General features: G+C 34.4%; 1 protein-coding gene across 3 annotated transcripts in view; it reads right to left on the bottom strand.

Annotated features, from left to right (window-relative positions):
* The window catches only part of LOC135215514 (CDK5 and ABL1 enzyme substrate 2-like), an 82,119-nt gene that overhangs the window by 39,516 nt on the left and 19,880 nt on the right, over window positions 1-22,723 (bottom strand). For 2 of the 3 annotated variants that reach the window (XM_064250325.1, XM_064250326.1), the window contains 2 exons: window positions 20,720-20,924; window positions 14,780-14,863 (listed from right to left, as the gene is read on the bottom strand). In XM_064250325.1, coding sequence (XP_064106395.1) covers window positions 14,780-14,863; window positions 20,720-20,924 — 289 coding nt within the window. The remainder of the gene's footprint in view (window positions 1-14,779; window positions 14,864-20,719; window positions 20,925-22,723) is intronic. The other variant, XM_064250327.1, reaches the window with a different exon arrangement.

Consider the following 22,723-nt stretch of genomic DNA (forward strand, 5'->3'; position numbering starts at 1 on the left):
CACCTCATTCTAGCAAATCCTTCAAGGGAGCCTTCAGAGAATCTAGACGTGGGACTTACTGTTCTTGTTGAATTAATGAGTTAATAAATATACAAAACCAAATATCTTCAAAACATTAATTTCCAGACTGGAGAATAATGCTAATATGATGCTTGTATATCTTCATTTACTTCCTCACTGGGGAATACAGGCAGTCCCCCGATGGATTGAAAATAAGCGAAAATCGCTGATTACTGAAAATAGCAGATATTTGGCACCAATAACCAGTTAATGGTGCCTCTGTTAGGTATGTATTGGCGCCAAACCCACTTATTGGCCCTGAGAACCAAAAATCGGTGCATTTCGGCGCTGAATATCGCTGATTTTTGGTGCTAGAAAAGCACCATGAAACCGGGTCACCGACAACCGACACCACCAATAACCAGGGACTGCCTGTATTGCTAACAGGATGCTTGTAAATGTGCAGTAAATGGTATGTCTCTTAAGCCCACTTTACTCTCTAATTTCTTACCCAGCTATTTCCAACTCTTATTACAGAACAAAATGGATAAGCCTCCTTTATCCCTATCCTATTAAATAAATTCATTATTAATTAATATACACAGGCAGTCCCTAGGTTACGGCTGTCTCAATTTACAGTGCTCTGATTTTACGGCACTTGGCTCATGCTGCTGTTAACCTGATGCCGTGGTGCTTTGACCCAGTTTAATGATTGACGGCCATGTAAGCGCTATTTATTCCAATTATAATTACAGGCAGTCCCCGGTTAATGGTGGGGGTTTGGTTATCAGCCAACTGTCGGTAACCGAAAATTGCCATTAACCAAATAAATGGCATTTACGACACCGGAAGTGCCAATGATCTACTTAGCAGCTCCGTTACCCATTTAACAGCACTGTTAAGTGGTTTATAGGCACTGGTAAACTGATTATCAGTGCCAAAAATCTGGTTACCACTATTGTTTGCCAAGTGCCGTAAAACTGAAATTCCATTAACCAGGGACTCCCTATGATGTTCCAGTTTACAGCAATTTTCACCTTAAAGCATGCCATCAGGAATGGAACCGCAGCCATAAACCTGAGACTGGCTGTACTTTCAACTTTTAACTTAAAATTCTTATGAAATTGTACAACTCTCACCCTGAGATTTAGAATGCCAACTGGAATCCTCCAGAAAAAAAAAGAACACCTGATCATAAATACTTTGACATGGGGAAGCAAGGGGATGATGTTGGGAGGGTGTTGGGGGATGGTTGAACTTCACTCCCCGAACCAGAGGCTACTATTACTGAAACATTTTGAATTAAAAGAATTTTTACCAATATTTTCTGACATTTCTAATAGGCAACAACTGGCACATATAGCAATAATGCAAAACCATTGAAGAAATTTAGTGTGTAATAAAATAAAGAAATTTTTGTTCTAATCATAATTTTGTTGCCTTTTCTTTCTAAACTGCAACAAAATATAAATACTCAGCTTCATAACGAGACCAAAATCAGCATCATCACATGAAAAACAAATTTAAGGGATATGATACAAGAATCCACCTCTAAACCCACAAGAAGTAAACTAGAACAGAGATTTAACTTTATGAGTTTTAGAAAAAAAAAAAATCAAAATATAAACACTAAGGAGATAATCTTAAGCTATAATGTCTTATAAAAAAATGGTCCTCAACTTATACAGGATATGGATTTACTTGAGTAGATTTTAAAAAAATCTGATGAAAAAAAATTAAATATTTCCATAATGTAACTATGGGCACCATACAGTAATGAGTTATTGTTTTCAATTTCTAGCATATAATGAAGGGCACTGACAGAGAAGGACCAGGGTTGAGAAGAGAGAGAGAGAGAGAGAGAGAGAGAGAGAGAGAGAGAGAGAGAGAGAGAGAGGGATGAGAAGAGAAGAGAAGGGAGAGAAGAGGAGAGAGAGAGCGTGCTGTTACTGCTGGCATTTACTATGTACATAGTGTACGGCAGGTAGGGCTACAATTCTTGCATCAAAGTAACTCCTTAAACATTATAACAATTATTTACTTAGTACTCAGATATCAAGTATTCAGGTATCAGGTATTATATCAAGTATTCAGATATCAGGTATTATAAGTAATCTACACACAAATAAATAGATGAGTACTATTATGATTATGAGGTGAATTAAGTTATGAGAAATTAACATATGGATGCTTTGTATGAGGCTATTTAAATTATTTGAAATAGTATAAGGATTTTGGAATGTGATGGGGATCCTGGATTCCCTTGTGTAAGTCATGGGCCAGCTGTATAAAAAAAAATGGTCTTAATATTTCCTACTGAGTTATTACTACATCATATGCAAATGAATTAATGCACCAGCTGGCCATAGTTAAGAAAGATGCCGAACTAAGAAAGATGCCGAACAAACAAAGATAATACAACATTATCTGATGGGCTAACCTACAGTTATGTATGTGGTAGATTTACTTTGATGGTACAAAATAAAAGTGTGGAATAAACAAGAAACAAGAGAACATGATATACATACAAGCATAAGATTCAAAATAATTTATGGTAAGTTTATTCACCCAATGATGAGGATGAAAGAAGCGGTTCATGAACACGTGTTTTACCAACTACATGAACAAGGCTTGTTCAAATTTTGCAAAACATATGTTCACACTACAATAAAAATGGTCCTGAGTATATTTCACAGGTTAATTGTCAGCTGCTCTTTAAGCACAAGAAAATTTTATGTATGCAATTTGAAGCTTTAGTCAGTGCAGAGTGAAAATATTTATATTTTCTTACACTTAGGAATCAACATTTCAATGAACAAATTTAATATTTTGTGAATGCCACATTTTTTATGGAAGTTTGAAGCTCAGATAATCGATTAAAATAAAATATATACTATCATGCAAGAGACATTTCTACATTTTAAAAACTTGAAATGCAGACTTATGAAATTGAATGCAGTTAAATAAATACATCTACCAAAATACATACCCCAACGGGCTAAATATTCTAAAAGACAAATAAATAAGAAGTCGTATGGAAAGCTGGATAAACAATTTTTATAACTGGCACCTGAAATGAGCAAATATTCATATTTAAATGTACAGCAGTAACACTAATTGCGGAGGATTTCCCACCTGATAAATAACAATAATAAGGATTACCAGTGAAATAAAAGTCCAACAATAATAAAAGACTGAAGATCATCTGTGCTTCAAACTTGTGCGTGCTAGTGAATATTCACATTATTTTCAAATGATGAAATATCCTTGTCAACATTTGAGTGAAACATTAGGAGACAGGCAGTAAGCATCTGTGATCATAAGCTGCATAAGAGGCATAATTGATGTAAATTCCAATGTAACAGCAAGTATATCTGGAGAGAAACACATGGGTAAGTATGATTTGCCAAGAGGCCAAATACTCATTTTGGAATATCATCCTCTATGGACAGAAGAGATACTCCCTGCAAAGGCAATTCCGCATCAGATGCCTCACACAGGAATGGGAGTAGCTTAAGCTCGTCATCCTGAACTTTACGGCATAGGTTACATCAATAAAAAAAAAAAATTAAATCATAACCGTTAAGAGACTCTAATCAGCACTAATATCCTGCATGTTCCTGTAAGCCTAATGCTGAGCCATGTTGCTTGGATCTATCCTCCAAAAAGTACTATGGAAGTACCATGCAATAAAAAAAATCCTTGAAAATACCTAAAATATTAAGACCTTCCCTAATCATAGTAACAGAATAAAAAGCAGTCAACTATCCTAAAGCCAAACCTTATATCAGTTACTTCAGCAAATTGAAATCATATCTGAGGAATGTTTTTCAATCAATGTAATTTAAAATAGTCATAAACACTTACGGTGAAAGCGGTTCCCTAAGGAAGGAGGAGAGATGCTTCATCAAACATCTCAAGTACCATATGTATGGGATAAACCTATTACACTTAAGTTCACTGACAACGTACTAAGCACAGCCTGAAAGCATGTGATTACAAACCTGCTATAACCTATTTTTTCCTAAGCTGGACCTTAATATAATATATTACAAAGACCACCAAAGAGGCTATGAAGAATATTGACTCTAACCAAATGAGTGAGAGCAATACACTTACTGTTCCTTTATCAATAATTTTTAAAATGGCAAAACATAAGCTATTTATCAAGCCATTTTACATCAATACCACATACATTGACTAACACAACACTGGGTTTTTACAAAAGGATTATATCATGACCAAGTTTTATTTTACAGTATAAACAAGATGTGTAAGGATAACTAAATATGTAAATACTGTATACATTTTTGACAGCAAACCTGATATAATAAAAACATTAGTTAATTGCCAAAAACAGATGTAGGTATTAAAACAAAAGAAATAACTATTACAACTTTACCCATTACCGACAATAAAAACTGAGTCTGTACTATTTCTGGTAGTACAACGGACACATCCCAGTGGTCTTCCTCATTAAAACTGCATTAAAAGTAATAATATCCTATTCAATCTATTTACAAGAAAAATTCATTCCTGATAATTTTCTATTCTAAATAAAAATAGCTTGACTATTACTTTGTTCATTTTGCTTCTCTGAGTTCCACAATTTCTTTTTTCATCAAGTTCTCAGAGTCCTTTGACTGCCACTTACTAACCAAGATAAACTGTATACTATATTCTACCAACTTGACATGAGCAATGAATGATTATGCAAAACAAACTGTGACCGTTAGGATAGACCCCAAACCTTACACCATCTCCAGTATCTCATACCCAAACAGTCATTTTTGCTTCAGTCCTGCTCTATAATTTTCTGTTCTACCATTGCCCTTGGTCTCTATGACCTAGTTGTTCAAATTCTTAAATTTTACTGTACTATTCCAATAGTTATGGTTCGGTTAAGAAAGTATATTTTGGTGATAATATATAATAATTCAGATGTTGACTAGCAACCATAAGACCACTTTGAAGCATTTAATTTAAAACCCTGGGTTAGTATTTAATAGCATAAGTTGAACTATGGAATAAAAGTTACGTATATTGAGAGAAACATATGGGTAATTATATTTTAAATGGAAAAGAAACCCACAATTTTACGGAGTAAAACTTGTCTACTTTTAAGTACTTACAGTATTTTACTTAACACTCGAGTACTTTCAGGCCCTATCTGTGGCCCTTTCTCAAGAGATGTGTAGATTGTCAGCCTGAGAGAGGGCCTGAAAGTACTCATGTGTTAAGTAAAATACTACCTTACAGTAAAAAGGTTATACTTAGGAATTTTGTGGGTTTCTTTTTCCATCTTCAGAAAAAACTGAAAGAAATTTTTGTTTATATTTTAAATATAAATAAACAGTTTGTTGAAAAACAAATATAGCTGAACCTCTTTAAACTAGCATCCCATGGTCCAGAGACTCCAGTGGTTCAGCTTGATTTCGAATCAGCCACCATTAGTTTGATGCACAGCCTTTAGTTTGGTGGCTCCAAGTATTGTTTACAACTTCCCGACTGGACCCAACCGCAAAAAATTGCCAAAATTCTTTAGTTTTTATGAAAATAATTGTTAGAAATGATAATGTGTAAATTCAAATATGTTTTTCATATTAACTTTAAAATTAGTTTTTTTTTTTTTTTTTTTTTTTTTTTTTTTTTTTAAGTATTCCACTTGAGAAATCTCTACCAAGTCAAAACTTTTAATCAAAACGAGACATTTGGCAACGGTTTTGATCATTTCTTTTATATGGCTGTATATTTACCCATGGTATCAGATAATGCTACAGGTAAGAAGTGCAAGCATAGATAAATCTTTATCTAAGCTAGAAAATGTTTCTTTCATTAGTGAATAGTTTAGAGTTCATTTTCCTTAATAGATGGTGGTGTGCTTTGTTTTCATTTTGACAGCGACATTCAATGCACTGTGATCACTGAAATTCATTCTTTATTTCTGTCACTTCATTACCCTCTACAAACAATATAAATGATGAAGAAACTAATATCAGTATTTACGAAGATAGTAAATTTAGGAGACTAAAATCAATAATAATGTTCTGCAGATTCTGAGAAAAGTTAAGTACTGTAGTTAACTTACACTTAGGCTAACTCGGGAATGTATAGGCTAAATGTGTTAAAGAAAGTATACTATTGTAAACAGTATGAAGTTATAAAATGATTATGATAAAGTGAAAATATTTGAATAATAAAATTATAAAAAGCATCGTCAGAACTTAGCCAAGTGGTAAGGATGTATTCTATATTCCGAGATTTTCTGTGCTCCAGCCTAGTCCCAAGGTTCACAGATTTATGAGGTTAGACTGTAATTTATTCCTTACAAATCTATCACTTATAATAGTATATCCAATATACCTAGTCAACAAAATCCAGAACATAGTATACTCATGACAAATAGCTATACAAAATCAATCAAGTCGGAAGGTAGGAACTATACAAAGAACTTGAATCTTTATCAAATAATTTTTGTCACAAAATTACGTAAAATTCAGTCTGAATAGCAATTTAAATGAGGAGAATCATGCAATTTTTGCAAAATCCAATAAAAGAGCTAACAGACACCTGGATTTAAAGAACATTTCAAAGGAAGGATTTAATTCTAGGTACTACTCTCTTGAAGAACCAAAGACGAATTTCCTCAGCCCTACAACTTAAGGAGGAGTACATCTTCATTGTTCTAAAGCCAACACTGACAAATTCTTAAGACAGCCCATATAACGATAAAATCTCCATGAATGCATTAGATACTGAACATAACAACCTTTCAACTGAACTAAATGGAACAACAGCCTTAGTTTGGTACTGGTAAAAGGTTGAAAATTTACAAAGCTTGAAAAAGCATTACTCTCCCTACTCTAAGGCCTACAACTCAGACAACTAGATGGAAATCCTGTAGGCAAGAATATGACCAATTCCAGGAACCCATAAAAACGGCAAATCTGAATTTGGTGTTAGCACTTCTTTCACTAACTGAAAAGACTTCTAGAGATGTTCTCATGCCAGTCAGCAAACCCATCTTTGGCCATGGGAATCAAGGACAGCACAAGTAAAATTTCTAGTTACCTAACAGTTACGATTCTTATCTAGTTCAAGGCCAATAAGCTGGAATCTTCCTAATACCCATTCTACAAGGCAACATTCTCACAGTCTCAACAGAATCATCAAGTATTTTGCTGAGTCCGGCTGTGACATCTTCAGTCCTCATGAAATGGTCACTCGGAAGATTCCAGCTTACTGGCTTTTAACACAATGAAAACTGTGACTGTTAGTGACAAGTCACTGCTTTTTTGACATCCTCAATTCTCTTGGTAGGCTGCTGTGATTGTACCACATGCCATTTCCCTACTTTACCCCTTCTTGCATATGAACAAATACTAGAGGGCCTAAATTTCTGCTAATGCTTGATGCTATATTACTTGTTATTTAGGAATAAAGTATCTATGGATTCAGGTTTCCCTAACTTCAAGAAGTCTAGTCACGGACAAAAGGATTCCAAAGACATTACCCAATACTGTGACTAGATACTTGTCTAGCTAGGCAGCTGCTGTTTTCTTATTAAATAGTTTCACTAGAGCACTCAGCTACCATTCTTAATTGTCATAGTGGTAGCCCTAGCCAAAAAGTTTGTTCAAATTAACATATTACCTGTAATCTAATAAATTCCTTAAATTCAATATATTACCACTAAACTTGATGGACCTCTATTTTCCAGATGTGTCCAAGTCTAATAAAAATTGTAAAAAAATATTCCATACTTAGCAGAATAATCTGATAAGTATGCTATATTTACTGGATGGTAAAATGAATGCAACAGACCAAACACTCACGACTACACCACAAAAGCCATAAGTCAGTCATTCCATGGAGTTACCTGCCTCTTAAAGAACCTGTGCTTAGTATCAATGTGATCTATTTTGTCTAAATATTTTTCATAAAGAACTGAACATCTGCTATTGACCAGCAAACTTCTTCGTTTCAGATAAAAAAAATCAAGTGTCTGGGATTTGTTGACCACAAACTTGGGGTAAACTATTAGCAACAGACCTGATGTGGAACAAACACTTAATGCATTCTATGCATGAAAGTAAATTATTATTAATTATTATTATTATTATTATTATTATTATTATTATTATTATTATTATTAACAATAATGATAACTGGTCATAAAAATCCACAACTATATAGTAGAGTATATTAATGTGCATAAAACAAACACACACTTTCGAACACCGTTCAGCAGTGTTGATATTAAAATGTTAAATGTGAGGGTAGTCTCCTTACGAAGAGCATCTAAATTTCTTAATAATAATAATAATAATAATAATAATAAAAAAGAAAAATGCGCCTTAGTCAACATACAAAAAGGCAAAGTAACGAGAATTGAAGGGATAAAGCTACCAGATGGGAGCAACATCAAACACATAGATGAGACAGGATACAAATACCTGGGAATAATGGAAGTAGGGGATATAAAACACCAAGAGATGAAGGACACGATCAGGAAAGAATATATGCAGAGACTCAAGGCGATACTCAACTCAAAACTCAACGCCGGAAATATGATAAAAGCCATAAACACATGGGCAGTGCCAGTAATCAGATACAGCGCAGGAATAGTCGAATAGACGAAGGCAGAACTCCGCAGCATAGATCAGAAAACCAGGAAACATATGACAATACACAAAGCACTACACCCAAGAACAAATACGGACAGACTATACACAACACGAAAGGAAGGAGGGAGAGGACTACTAAGTATAGAGGACTGCGTCAACATCGAGAACAGAGCACTGGGGCAATATCTGAAAACCAGTGAAGACGAGTGGCTAAAGAGTGCATGGCAAGAAGGACTAATAAAAGTAGACGAAGACCCACAAATATACAGAGACAGGAGAATGACAGACAGAACAGAGGACTGGCACAACAAACCAATGCACGGACAATACATGAGACAGACTAAAGAACTAGCCAGCGATGACACATGGCAATGGCTACAGAGGGGAGAGCTAAAGAAGGAAACTGAAGGAATGATAACAGCGGCACAAGATCAGGCCCTAAGAACCAGATACAGGCGGCCCGCGGTTAACGGCGCAATCACTCAACGGCGAATCGGTTTTACGGCGGTCGTCAAAAATATTCATTAAAAAAATAAGGCATTTTAAAGGTATCTTTACGGCACAAATTTCAGTTAACAGCGCCGCTAGCGCCGTTGTCTAACGAGTCCATACATTTGTAGAAATGCCGTTCAGACCATAAAGGTTATGCAAACTATATTAACAAATTTTATGGAGAGTTATTACGTAGGTATTAGGGTAAAATATATGCCTCTGACGATGTTCTATGCCGAAAATATCGAGTTACATAAGTGCAAATTTAGCTATGGATGTGTCGATTCATAAATGTTCATGCTTTTGTTTAAAATGTGTATAAAAATGTATTTCGTGAAAGGCATTTTTATTTCTGTACAGAAATATGATACAAAGGCAGCTTTTGAAACTGCCCTTCACGTTATCAAATACGATATTTTTTCATGTTCTTTCTTGTAAGCCGCCGCCTGCCGCTCTTCCGAAAATATCGATTTAAAAAAAGTGCAAATCAGCGATCGATGTGTCGATTTTATAAATGTTTATGCTTTTATGTTTAAAATGTGTATGAAAATGTATTACAAATAGGGTATTTTTATTTCTGTGCAGAAATATAATAAACAGGCAGCTTTTGAAACTCCCCTTCAAGTTATCAACTATGTTGTTTTTTTTCAAGTTCGTTCTTGTATGCCGCCGTCTGCCGCTCTTCCGAAAATATCGAGTTACATAAGTGCAAATTTAGCTATGGATGTGTCGATTCATAAATGTTCATGGTTTTGTTTAAAATGTGTATGAAAATGTATTACGTGAAAGGCATTTTTATTTCTGTACAGAAATATGATACAAAGGCAGCTTTTGAAACTGCCCTTCACGTTATCAAATACGATATTTTTTCATGTTCTTTCTTGTAAGCCCTGCCTGCCGCTCTTCCGAAAATATCGATTTGAAAAAAAAGAAGTGCAAATTAGCGATCGATGTGTCGATTTTATAAATGTTTATGCTTTTATGTTTAAAATGTGTATGAAAATGTATTACGAATAGGGTATTTTTATTTCTGTGCAGAAATATGATACACAGGCAGCTTTTGAAACTCCCCCTTCAAGTTATCAACTACGTTGTTTTTTTTTCAAGCTCTTCCGAAAATATCGAGATAAAAAGTGCGCAAATTTAGCGATCGATGTGTCGATTTTTCAAATGTTTATGCTTTTATGTTTAAAATGTGTATGAAAATATATTACGTAAAGGTATTTTCATTTTTGTACAGAAATAAGATACAAATTAAGGCAGTCTTTGTAACTACGCTCCACGTTGTCAGGGGATGGTTTTTCATGTTCGTTCCTGTCCGCCAGTTCCGAAAAATGCATTGTGTTATTTTATTAATTGTGCATCTTTTCCATAAATCCTTTAAAAAAGTTATAACATTATTTCACTGTATCCAGAATATTGGTATGTATTCTCATATTATTGTATTTTAGAATACTACGGCAAACTTAAGCCCGTATTCCGCGGAGCGGCCAATGTTGTGGTTTGAAATCAGCTGATGAATACGAGTTTGTTTCACCATAACGCAATTCTGAGCGAATGCTCTTGCTTCTAGTTAGCATGAACGAATATATACAGGCGGCCCTCGGTTAGCGGCAGGGGTTCCGTTCCTGGCCACCGACGCCAAGCGATTTTCGACGCTGAGCGATTTTAAAGCCTACGGCCGCCGCACACCTTCTTTCGAAACTCTAGACCAGTAAAAGGAGCTGTAATCCCACAACGGCGCAATAAGTAAAATTATATTTATGCAGTATAGTACTATAGAAATTACTGTACAGTTAACATGGTGGGTGGTTCTTAAAAAAAGTTTATGTAAAGATATAAATAAAGTTTATACAGTGTACAGGTAGCTGTAGTGTTCAGGTTACGATCATTAGTCTTACGATAGTTCGATTTTATGAGAGATCAATTTACAATGGTCTAACTTTATCCATCTTCTAGTTACATAAGTTCAATAACAGCAAAAGAGAATGATGAAAGTATGGTGTTAAACGTTATACTCGTTGCGTGAACGTGTCAGCCATGAACAACCGACGAGAAACTACTTATTTTTTTTTTTCTAAGTACAACCGAACTGGATAACATCTGTTTGCTTGTATTTCGATCATCGTACTACAGTGCAACATTACCGCATTTGTTATAAATGGCGTTATGTATAGAATAGAACTGAGATATCTTAATGTAATAACTTTATTCGCTATAGATCAGAGATCAATATAGATTAAAGATCAATCGGGAAATATACCGTTAAATTTAAACCTAGTTATAACTGAAGCTGAGAAAAACTGTTCAAGCTGCTAATGACTATTATCGTACATCGCAACAATGGATAAAACTGCAGTAAACGTCTGCCATCACACACAACTGTAGATAAAATTGGGATAAAATCATTTTAATCAAAACTACTGTGCTTGAAAGAACACATTTTACTGTTGGTTTCACGCCGATATAAGATAAATGCGTAAAGTTCGATTACGATGATATAAAGGATTACGTATTGCGAACGAATCACGTAATTTTTTACGCAATAAACATGCCGCCAACGTAATCTGTTAACGCAAAAAAATTGTAGTTCCACATTCACACGAGACATATTCAATAAATATTTCCACCTAAAACACGCTGTATATTGGAAAAATAACTTTGTCTCATATAAGTCAAGTATATAGTATTCGTTTATGCTAACTAGAAGCAAGAGCATTCGCTCAGAATTGCGTTATGGTGAAACAGACTCGTATTCATCAGCTGATTTCAAACCACAACATTGGCGGCGGCTTCAAGAAAGAACATGAAAAAACATCGTATTTGATAACGTGAAGGGCAGTTCCAAAAGCTGCCTTTGTATCATATTTCTGTACAGAAATAATAATGCCTTTCACGTAATACATTTTCATACACATTTTAAACAAAAGCATGAACATTTATGAATCGACACATCCATAGCTAAATTTGCACTTATGTAACTCGATATTTTCGGCATAGAACAGCGTCAGAGGCATATATTTTACCCTAATACCTACGTAACAACTCTCCATAAAATTTGTTAATATAATTTGCATAACCTTTATGGTCTGAACAGCATTTCTACATATGTATGAACTCGTTAGACAACGGCGCTAGCGGCGCTGTTAACTGAAATTTGTGCCGTAAAGATACCTTTAAAATGCCTTATTTTTTTAATGAATATTTTTGACAACCGCCGTAAAACCGATTCGCCGTTGAGTGATTGCGCCGTTAACCGCGGACCGCCTGTACTTGACTTATATGAGACAAAGTTATTTTTCCTTATACAGCGTGTTTTTAGGTGGAAATATTTATTGAATATGTCTCATTGTGAATGTGAACTACTATTTTTTTCGTTAACAGATTACGTTGGCGGCATGTTTATTGCGTAAAAAATTACGCGATTCCGTTCGCAATAATCCTTTATATCATCGTAATACGAACTTTACGTTATTTATCTTTATATCGGTCGTGAAACCAACATAAAATGTGTTCTTTCAAGCACAGTATGTTTTGATTAAAATGATTTTATCCAAATTTTATCTACAGTTGTGTGTGATGGCAGACGTTGTTTACTGCAGTTTTATCCTTGTTGCCGATGTACGATAAATAGTCATAGCAGCTTGAACAGTTTTCTCAGCTTCAGTTATAACTAGTTTAAATTAACGGTATATTTCCCGGTTGATCTTTAATCTATATTGATCTCTGATCTATAGCGAATAAAGTTATTACATTAAGATATCTCAGTTCTATTCTATACATAACGCCATTTATAACAAATACGGCAATGTTGCACTGTAGTACGATGATCGAAATACAAGCCAAACAGATGTTATCCAGTTCGGTTGTACTTAGAAAAAAAAAAAAAAAGTCGTTTCTCGTTCGTGGTTTGTTCATGGCTGTACACGTTCACGCAACGAGTATAACGTTAAAACCACACTTTCATCATTCTCTTTTGCTGTTATTGAACTTATGTAACTAGATGGATAAAGTTAGGCCATTGTAATTTGATCTCTTATAAAATCAGACTATCATAAGACTAATGATCATAACCTGAACACTACAGCTACCTGTACACTGTATAAACTTTATTAAATCTTTACATACTCTAGACACCCACATGTACTGTACAGTAAATTCTATAGTACTATACTGCATAAATATAGTTTTACTTATTGCGCCGTTGTGGGATTACGGCGCCTTTGACTGGTCTAGAGTTTCGAAAGAAGGTGTGCGGCGGCCGTAGGCTTTAAAATCGCTCAACGTCGAAAATCGCTTGGCGTCGGTGGCCAGGAACGGAACCCCTGCCGCTAACCGAGGGCCGCCTGTATATTCAAAGAACGATAGACGAAAATAACATCTCTCCCATATGTAGGAAGTGCAATACGAAAAATGCAACCATAAACCACATAGCAAGCGAATGCCCGGCACTTGCACAAAACCAGTACAAAAAGAGGGATATGCCAGTGGAAATCGTACCCATAATCATAGGAGCACTAGGCACGATCCCAAGATCCCTGAAAAGGAACCTAGAAAAAGTAGACGCTGAAGTAGCTCCAGGACTCATGCAGAAGTGTGTGATCCTAGAAATGGCGCACATAGTAAGAAAAGTGATGGACTCCTAAGGAGGCAGGATGCAACCCAGAACCCCACACTATAAATACCACCCAGTCGAATTGGAGGACTGTGATAGAGCAAAAAAAAAAAAAATAAATAAAATAATCAAATTAATAATAATAATAATAACAATAATAATCATACATAAGAAAAACACAGCAGCTACGTAATATATAAATTATTAGGTTATTCCTAGACATCATTAAATAAACCCAATATAACACTGAAATGAGTGGAAAAGAACCAGAAAAGCACTCTGTTATACACCCCTGTGTAAGCCTTCATGTCGAAATTAATGATCCTAAACTGCAATGATTTCATCATTAATCTAACTATTCTACTTTTTTTTTTTTAGCATTTGAAGAGTTTTCCAGTCATCTAGTGTTGCCAAAAAAACATTCAAAACTCTGTGATAATTTTGGAGACACTGGAGGATTATTACATCAAACTTAGCTATTAAGGCATATAATGATGATACACAATCCACGGATTTGAGCATAAAATCAGTAAGGGTTTTGCTTCTTGAACATAATATCCATATTAAGAAAACAATATATAGATCATTAACATGAATTTTGAAAAAAAGAAATACATAGCATGACAGATGAGAAGAACCTTTAACACAAACAATAAGAAAAACAAGGAGAAATGGAAAAGAAAGAAAATACATAAACATATTCGATTAAGGGACAATGTAATGTCTACGCTCTGAACTCAAGCATATACCATGAAATAACTAAGGCCACCTAGTACACCACGGTATAATTAAAATGCTCTGACCCTACAACATAATTATACATAAAACCTAAAAATATCATATCCAGACTCATGGCTCTCATTCTAACTCAACCTTGAAAACTAAAACTAATAGCAAATTGAGATTCCTATGACTATAGCCCCACGACATTAGCGTACTTGGGAAATCAGGAACATGTATCAAACAACAACAACAACTAAAGGTGTTTACATCAAAAACACAAAAAAAACCACATCTAAGGTAAAAACTGTGAAACTTAAAGTACCCTTTCTAATCATGTGCTCCCCAGCTTCTAAGGCCCTCAATAAGGTGAAAGTTCCCGTCACTGATGCTGAGCCAGAAACCACACCTGGAAACAATTAGCACTCAGCTAAACATTAAGGGTCACATGAGAAAACAAAGACATGAACAACCAAAGTTTCATCTCCTCCAGGACAATCACCATGGCATTCCACTAAAAGGCAATTGTGAGGTTTTAGATGAATTCTGGGATGTTCCATCTCAATCTCTCTGTGAAAACTCCTTGATACACTGAGTTTACGTGCCAAATGAGTAAAATCAAAATACAGTATCAACATTCACCTACGAAAAAAGGTTAGTCAAGCTTTGTTTAAAAAATTACTCAGTTACTTACACCAATAATATGCACACTTATGCTGATGGCAAGCTCTTATATAAAATGTACTTACTTTTAACTTTTAAACAATATCAACTAACATAAAGAAACAGCAATAAGAATATCAAAATACAATACAATATCAATATTATCACAAGCACAGACAATATGTATAGTAAATAATATAACATGATTAGTACAGCATTATTAAACAATAAATATACACTTTAAAAAGCTCTCACATGAAATATATATTCACACTACCACTTTCCATGACAAGAGAAGAAAATATACAGATAATCTTCAAATTATCATCAATAAGATGCTATCAAGTTATTTACTCTGTTTAGTCTGAGAAAATACAAAATTTATATTAAATTCCTCTGCAAATTATACTCTACTCGATACCAGTCTAATTTCAGTGCAAAATTCTACATTTTATGTACTGTAATAGCATTCTATAATGGTAACTTTTCCAAGAGGACCAATTAACTCAAAAGAAGAAAATTTAAGAAAAAATTAATTTATACATTTAATCTCTAGCCCATCAACTCTCAACTTCCTCATCCATAACTATGCAAAACTAATGTCCAATGTGAAATATTCACAATCACCCTGGGCAAATGCAAAACAATACTAATTTTTTAGTCAGACCTTAACAGTAGTTAAAAGTAGTTCACCATTAACTATCATGTTCTATATGAAAAGGTAAAATTTGCTTGCTTCAAAAATTCCAATTATAATATTATAACTTCATCAAAGACTATGCATCCTTTTGTGAATTGAAGGTCGAGTTTGTATGATTAGACTACTAACAACAATTATTACAAGACTAATACATACTCTGCTCTTTAATATTCAAAGTTGGGTGTCCAGAATGTCACCCAGCATCGTCCCAAGTAAGAGAAAAGTTCTCGTTTGCCTAGGTTCTAAAATAATAAAATATCACATCATTCTACTTTTGCTTCTGCATTACTAGGCTATATGCCCTCCACTGCTCTCTTCTGCTTTTCCTACATTTCCCTGCCTTTCTTATTTTACTTCCCTATAACTATTCCATTTCCTGTTTCACTTACGCACTTGCATGACATACAATATTCAAAAGAATAAACCTATACAGCACTTCATTACTTTTAAATTCTGCTGTAATTCCATGGAAGAGCAGCAATAAATTTTAACCCTTGCAACTGCAATCTAAAGAAATATTATACCCCTGCACAAACTTCTCTAACATCCCCTAATTATCTACCTAAAGTACACAAGATTGGACAAAAAGAATAAATTTTCTTACAGCAAAATGTTTTCATACAATCCCATTATCAATTGTAGAAAGCTCCCACTTATGGAGCGGATGTCCCCCAAAACACTCATATTTTTATGCACTGTATGCAGAAGTAGCAGAAGAGCTCAGCACTGTTCATACAAGTCATTAACCTTTAGCAAGTGGTAATTACCCTTACTGTTTTGCAATGGTTGGAGGCAACACTGACAATAAAGAAATGGAAGGTACAATATTTGTACAAGATTGATGGGTTATTATGGATAATTATGTTTTATATTATAAAAACTGTTTCATCAAAAACTCATCAATCATGTGATAGATGAGTTTTTGATGAAGACTGAATTGCAATCCAGGAGATACAGGTACGTCAAAAGATGGAGATACAGGTACGTCAAAAGATGTCTCCCCAGACTTTATGTAGTAGTCTAATACATCCAGTGGAGTACTTGGGAACAAAGTCTCAAAAAGTATTCTCTTTGGGTACTGTAAATAGTAGTAGAACACCTGAAGAGTAGAGCAAGATGTCTGTGCTTGAAGCACAACCTACTTCAGGCAGAAGGCCTAAGTCTTACTGGGCATCAGCAAGGAAAAGGAGGCCACAGTACGGTCTTGACAACTGGTAGTGTGATTCCAGTGCCAAGGATAAAAGCACATAAATCCATGGCAAAATAACCTTTGGGGCGAGTAACTTCCTGACAAGGCAAGCACCTGACACGTGTGCCTCAAGTAATGCAGTGTGAAAATCAAAGAAGCAGATTTCAGAAAAAACGGCATTTGGAGGCAAAGATGAAGGGACATGCCTGCAATAATTGGATTAGAGTTGATCAAACTGACATTCCCTCACTTGCACTAATTACACATCTGGTTCACTTGACTTAGTTTGACTTGATAGCTGAGGATTGGCCGAATCCGACGATCAATACAGCAGCCTTGGAGATTCCAGGCTCTTAGACCCTGCTCAATAACGACCAGCAGTGACATTATTATAGGCAGCCTCGGTCATTGTGGAATTAAAAATAACAGCTGCTTTAAGTGTCTTTTCCAGGGTGGCATTTTGCTTGAAGTTCGGACCAGGCCAAACAGAGGGGAGCACATAAGCATACAAGGCATACAAGCTGTCCCAAAATACTGTCTCCAGTTTCCAGAATGAAATTACGGTGCTGAACTTGATTTTTCAAATAAAAACAAAACTGTGGCTCAAGTATAAAAAATTACATGATTGTGTAATAGAGTAAGATTTTCCATCATTTTTATTAAATCAAGTTAAATAAATGACTGTGTTTTGTTACATACAGTCATCAAGTTAAATACTAAATGACTTTTTTGTTACATAAAGTCAACGTGTAGTAAGCCTAGCCTATCAGCTACCGAGTGCATATACACATATACACACAGAGAGAGAGAGAGAGAGAGAGAGAGAGAGAGAGAGAGAGAGAGAGAGAGAGAGAGAGAGAGGGGGGGCAACCAGCATAAAGGCATAGTACACACATGTATGAATACACACACACACACACACACACTGCACTTGTGTATATAAATTACACAGGCTTGCCAACAAGCTAGGCTTATACATCAACTTTACATACCAAAAACACAATCATTTACATAACTAACTGAAAATCTTATTCTAAGATGCAAACTTCTATGTAACTTACAGATTTTTTTTCTATTTGTTTGTATATTTAAGCAACCATAAATCCACTGTCAATGTTTAGTTATCCATCAGAGGAGATGAGGGGGAGGGGAGGGGAGGGATTCCTTGCCTATAACAAATTTGCTTATTGGGTTGTAGGAACTAAACTCAGTTGCTGAGTGTGTCTGTACATAATTAATAAAGGCCTTATTACAATGTACTACACAAATAACATACATTAATAAACAAAATTACACAAAACATGCTGAAATACAGAACATTCATTTATACTGCTAAAAGACAAGAAAACATTACTGATACCAATTACTTTGTATAGAAAGCAGGGCAAGATGTAAATGACGTTGGTTAAAATATTATATAGTCAGGTAAATGTAATATTTATATTAAAATAAAAAAAAAAAAAATACTGGCACCAGAACTTCACATACAAACAAGAATTCACAAAGCAAACTCAGTTCTTAGCATAAATTACTATCCAACTAATCAGGCAGTAAGTGCACCAACACAATAAGGATAAAAAAGTACTGTTATCACAAAATTATACAAATTCTAAATCAATAACACGGGGAAAAAAGCAGCATCCACTATGCACTGCAAAAAATATAAAAGTAAAAATACTTGAAGGAAACTAACTACATCTTTTTCATGTAACAGTGGTGATCAACCAGTGGAGTGCACAATCAATCACATAAACCAGCAATTTTTTCTCCTGGCACTGTTCCTTAAAAATACCAGATCACCATTATTGCCAGTTTTCTATGAAACAAGCATACTTGCCTTTCATAGAAAATAACAGCAACTAAGAACTGATGAAACTCATACAGTCTATGCCAATGAAAATGCTGGGTGAATGACATTTTCAAGTTAAGACAGCCTAAGCTGTCAACCACAAACCTTGGATTCAATCACCTTTTCAGAAGAAAAAGTTGAGCAGAAAGTGAAATTACTAATAAAAAGTAAGGCTAAAAATTGTTAAGGAAACTTTACTCCAAATACTAAAGCACAACTTGGGGACATTCCTGTAGTGGTATATATGTGAAAGAACAAGAATGATAACTACCACCTACTGGAGGGCCAATGACACACTTGCATGAACAGCTGGTTTTAGTGACCCTGCTTCTTCTGCCTACACCACTTAAGAACATACACGTCTGGGGGTATTTGAACTGCAAATGTGGACTCTATATGACTGATGGTTTGTGATGAAACAATTGCAGGAGAAAAGGAACTGCTGCCCTACTTCAAAGACACATATGACTTCCAGTTCTTGGACATACTTGTAAATTATCCTTTAAAACAAAATTTAGTTCTTATCCGACTTTAGCATCAGATCATTTAAAGTTACCTAGCTTAACGATGCTTTCATTTCCCATAAACTCTTTCCTTATGATTGTACATCACATTAGGACTTTTTACACAGTGTTAGCTTTCAGTTTTGATAACAAAAATTACCATGCAAAAAAATCTTACATTACAACCTCTTAAAATTTGGGGATTCTATAAAAATTCCTTTTGAAAGGCTTAGCTGAAATAGGGAGCTACATTTAAATGTTTTACAACTAAAGTTCAACTAGAGTCTACACATCGAGACTGGATGATCAGAGTTTGCCATTCAACAGCGTTGACCAGGTGTACCCAGTTCTTATTTAGTAAGCTACTATACAAGGAAGATGGTGTTATCAATACAGTTTTGCTGACTGCAATAATTCTGATAATGTTGTCAATGTTCATTATGGTCTTCCATCTTATGACCAACCGTACGGCAAGTGAGAGATGAAAAGTTAATCTAAGTATAATTCATAAGCTACTTCATAAAAGAGATTTAGTTGCAAACTTCAACAATAGAAAATTTTATTGCTATGAAAATTACGAACACTTGCCCATTTCTCTGCTTGCTTTAAAAACAAAATTAACCTAGAATAAAACAGTGACCAGTAATAAGTAAAAGTCCATGAAACATGAATCAACTGATCATAAATTTTCATTTACTTCCACAAGATTAAACCTTTAATTAGATGCATGGCCAATGAAGAAGCTATAATAAGGCCTAATCCTCAAGTACATTTGTAATTTAAAGTATATTTGTAATTTAATGTATACGTACATAGTATCTTCCTTTTCTTCAATGCCTAAGAAATTCTATTAACCATAAATATCAAATTCTCGTAGTTCATTGAAAAAGTTATTCTGAAGTTCACACTCAAAAGAGAAGAAACAAACTAAACCAATTTTAAGCTACAAAAAGCAATAAATGAATATTATACACTATCCTTACATTAATGAAATGAAAGAACAAACAAGCCTATGTTGGTATTATGTACATAGAAAAATATACCTAAAAACAAACCTTGAAAATTCACCGTCGTCCCCTAAATATATAACTGACTTCCTGTCTATGAAATTTTACTGACAGGCAAAACAGCATAAACACTCAACATTTCATTATTCCAAAGTAAAACAGTTCAATTTATCCATTTAACTTCAATATACATACAGGTATACAATATATCAAGAGTACTTTAACCACTATAGGAAACGTACTATACACCATGTACACACTCAGACAACATACGTACATACAAGAAATATACTGTACTATACTTATTCCTAAAACACTTTTAGGTGTCTAACCAAATAATGACACGATGCGTACCTTTTTCGACATGTCCATGAGGGGAATGTGGGACATAATGGGCAGTTGCTTTATGCGTAGCAGGCTCATAGCTGAAGCATCGGGCTACACCAGGATGGATGCACCTTTCATTCTGATCTAAATATTCAACGTGTTCTGACTGTTGGCGGCGGGGCTTGCAAAAGAAGCTACGCGATGGTTCTAAAAGCTCACAGTAGGATATTTCCTGCAAGACACAACAGTGGATGTCACACCTCCAAAATATTATTCCACAGGTAAAAACCTTTCTATATTTTGCATAAGTTTAGATTTATCAAGAAGCTTTACTATTAATAAATCTACACATAATACATATATTTACAATTAAATAAAACATCTTTAAGTTGGGACTGTATGCTATATAACCAGACATTAGACTGAAAAAAAAAAAAAAAATATACATAAGTGCAAAAAAAATTTCAATTATATTATATATACTGTATATATACATATATTTTTTATGCCATCACCTGGACAGTTTTGAAAAATTATGGAATATGACCCTTTGAAGTAAAAATGCAAACTCTTTTGAGCTAAGGGACTTCCCTTGGACCAAGGTTTCAGGGGTACTGAGCACTGCTTTCAATTTGTTGGCAAATATTTTGTAAAAGTGACATTAATCAATTCTGAAGGTAAAGTTATTCAATGAAATTAATTGTAACAAACAATGATACACTGTTCACATATCAATTATGTGCTCTTGTGTGTGGGGTGGTTATGAGAAATTCACTAACATCAATGAAACCACAATAGAAATTTTCAAATACTAATACTTCACAATTTTTACCTTCTTAATATCCATTATACCATTTACCAGCGCCTAACACAAAATTGCTGCAATTCACTCCTTATCAAAATAATGTACAAAACAATATCAAAGAAATTACTACAACTTACGCAATATATATAGTAATTACACCATTTAAGTTCCTACTAAGTACTTGTTAAAATACCTCTAACTTAAGAATTTTCTACACAAACAAATAAATGAGATATTACAAAAGTGATTAAACTTTCATAGCACTACATCAACCCACTACAAATAAAACACAAGTTCACTTGTTTCAATAAATGAAAAAGATAGACCAACAGCAGTATAACATAGTCCTCCCAAATTACAAGTTTCCGCTCAAATTACAGGTGTACGTATACAGTTACTACTATTAAAAGTCCCTAACACTGCTCTAATGACAGAATGAATTTAATAAGAGGTATTCTAATGCAACAACAGAGCACAACTTTCGCTAAGACAAGTACCTTCTTACTTGTGACACCAGCACATGTGCTAACCTGTTAAATATCAAGGAACATATGTACACTATTATAAAGTGGAACTATAGGACATCAATACAACTTAGTGCAAAATAATTTATTGTATTTAAATATAATTTCTGATAAATAAGAAGTAAGTCATATAGGCCTAATTCAAATCAATTATGCATGGTCATGGTTAGGTTAAGTTAGGTTGAGGCCACTATGGGGCTGACATGACTGGAATCCTCAAGAATATATTTTGTAATAATGATTCTACTAGGCTGCCCACCTTAATGATTCACGGGCAGAATTCTCCTTGAGGCCATTCCATGATAACCAAAATATAATTTGATTATGTTACTCTGGTTTTGAAAGTATATAGGCAATAATAAGAGATCATTTTCAATATGATATTCTTAGGTCTAAAAAATATTATTAGTGCAATTTACTCAGCAATCACCAAAATTTTCTCAAACTTAATAATCAACTGTAAAACAACAGGCATAATCTCTTCATCCAAATAAACATGAGCCTAGAATTAGTACTTGCTCTAATGCCCTTACATGAAAATCAAAGATTCAAAATATTTTGATTTCTAAAAGAAATTATAAATTCTGACATTTATTAACCAAATCTGTCAGCTGTCCCTGTTAACCATTCATAACAATGCATGAGAAATACAAAATAATATTTCATTTGTCCTTTTACTGAATGCTTGCAGAAACTAATTGA

The sequence above is a fragment of the Macrobrachium nipponense genome, chromosome 5, assembly GCF_015104395.2.
Source record: "Macrobrachium nipponense isolate FS-2020 chromosome 5, ASM1510439v2, whole genome shotgun sequence".
Classification (NCBI taxonomy): domain Eukaryota; kingdom Metazoa; phylum Arthropoda; class Malacostraca; order Decapoda; family Palaemonidae; genus Macrobrachium; species Macrobrachium nipponense.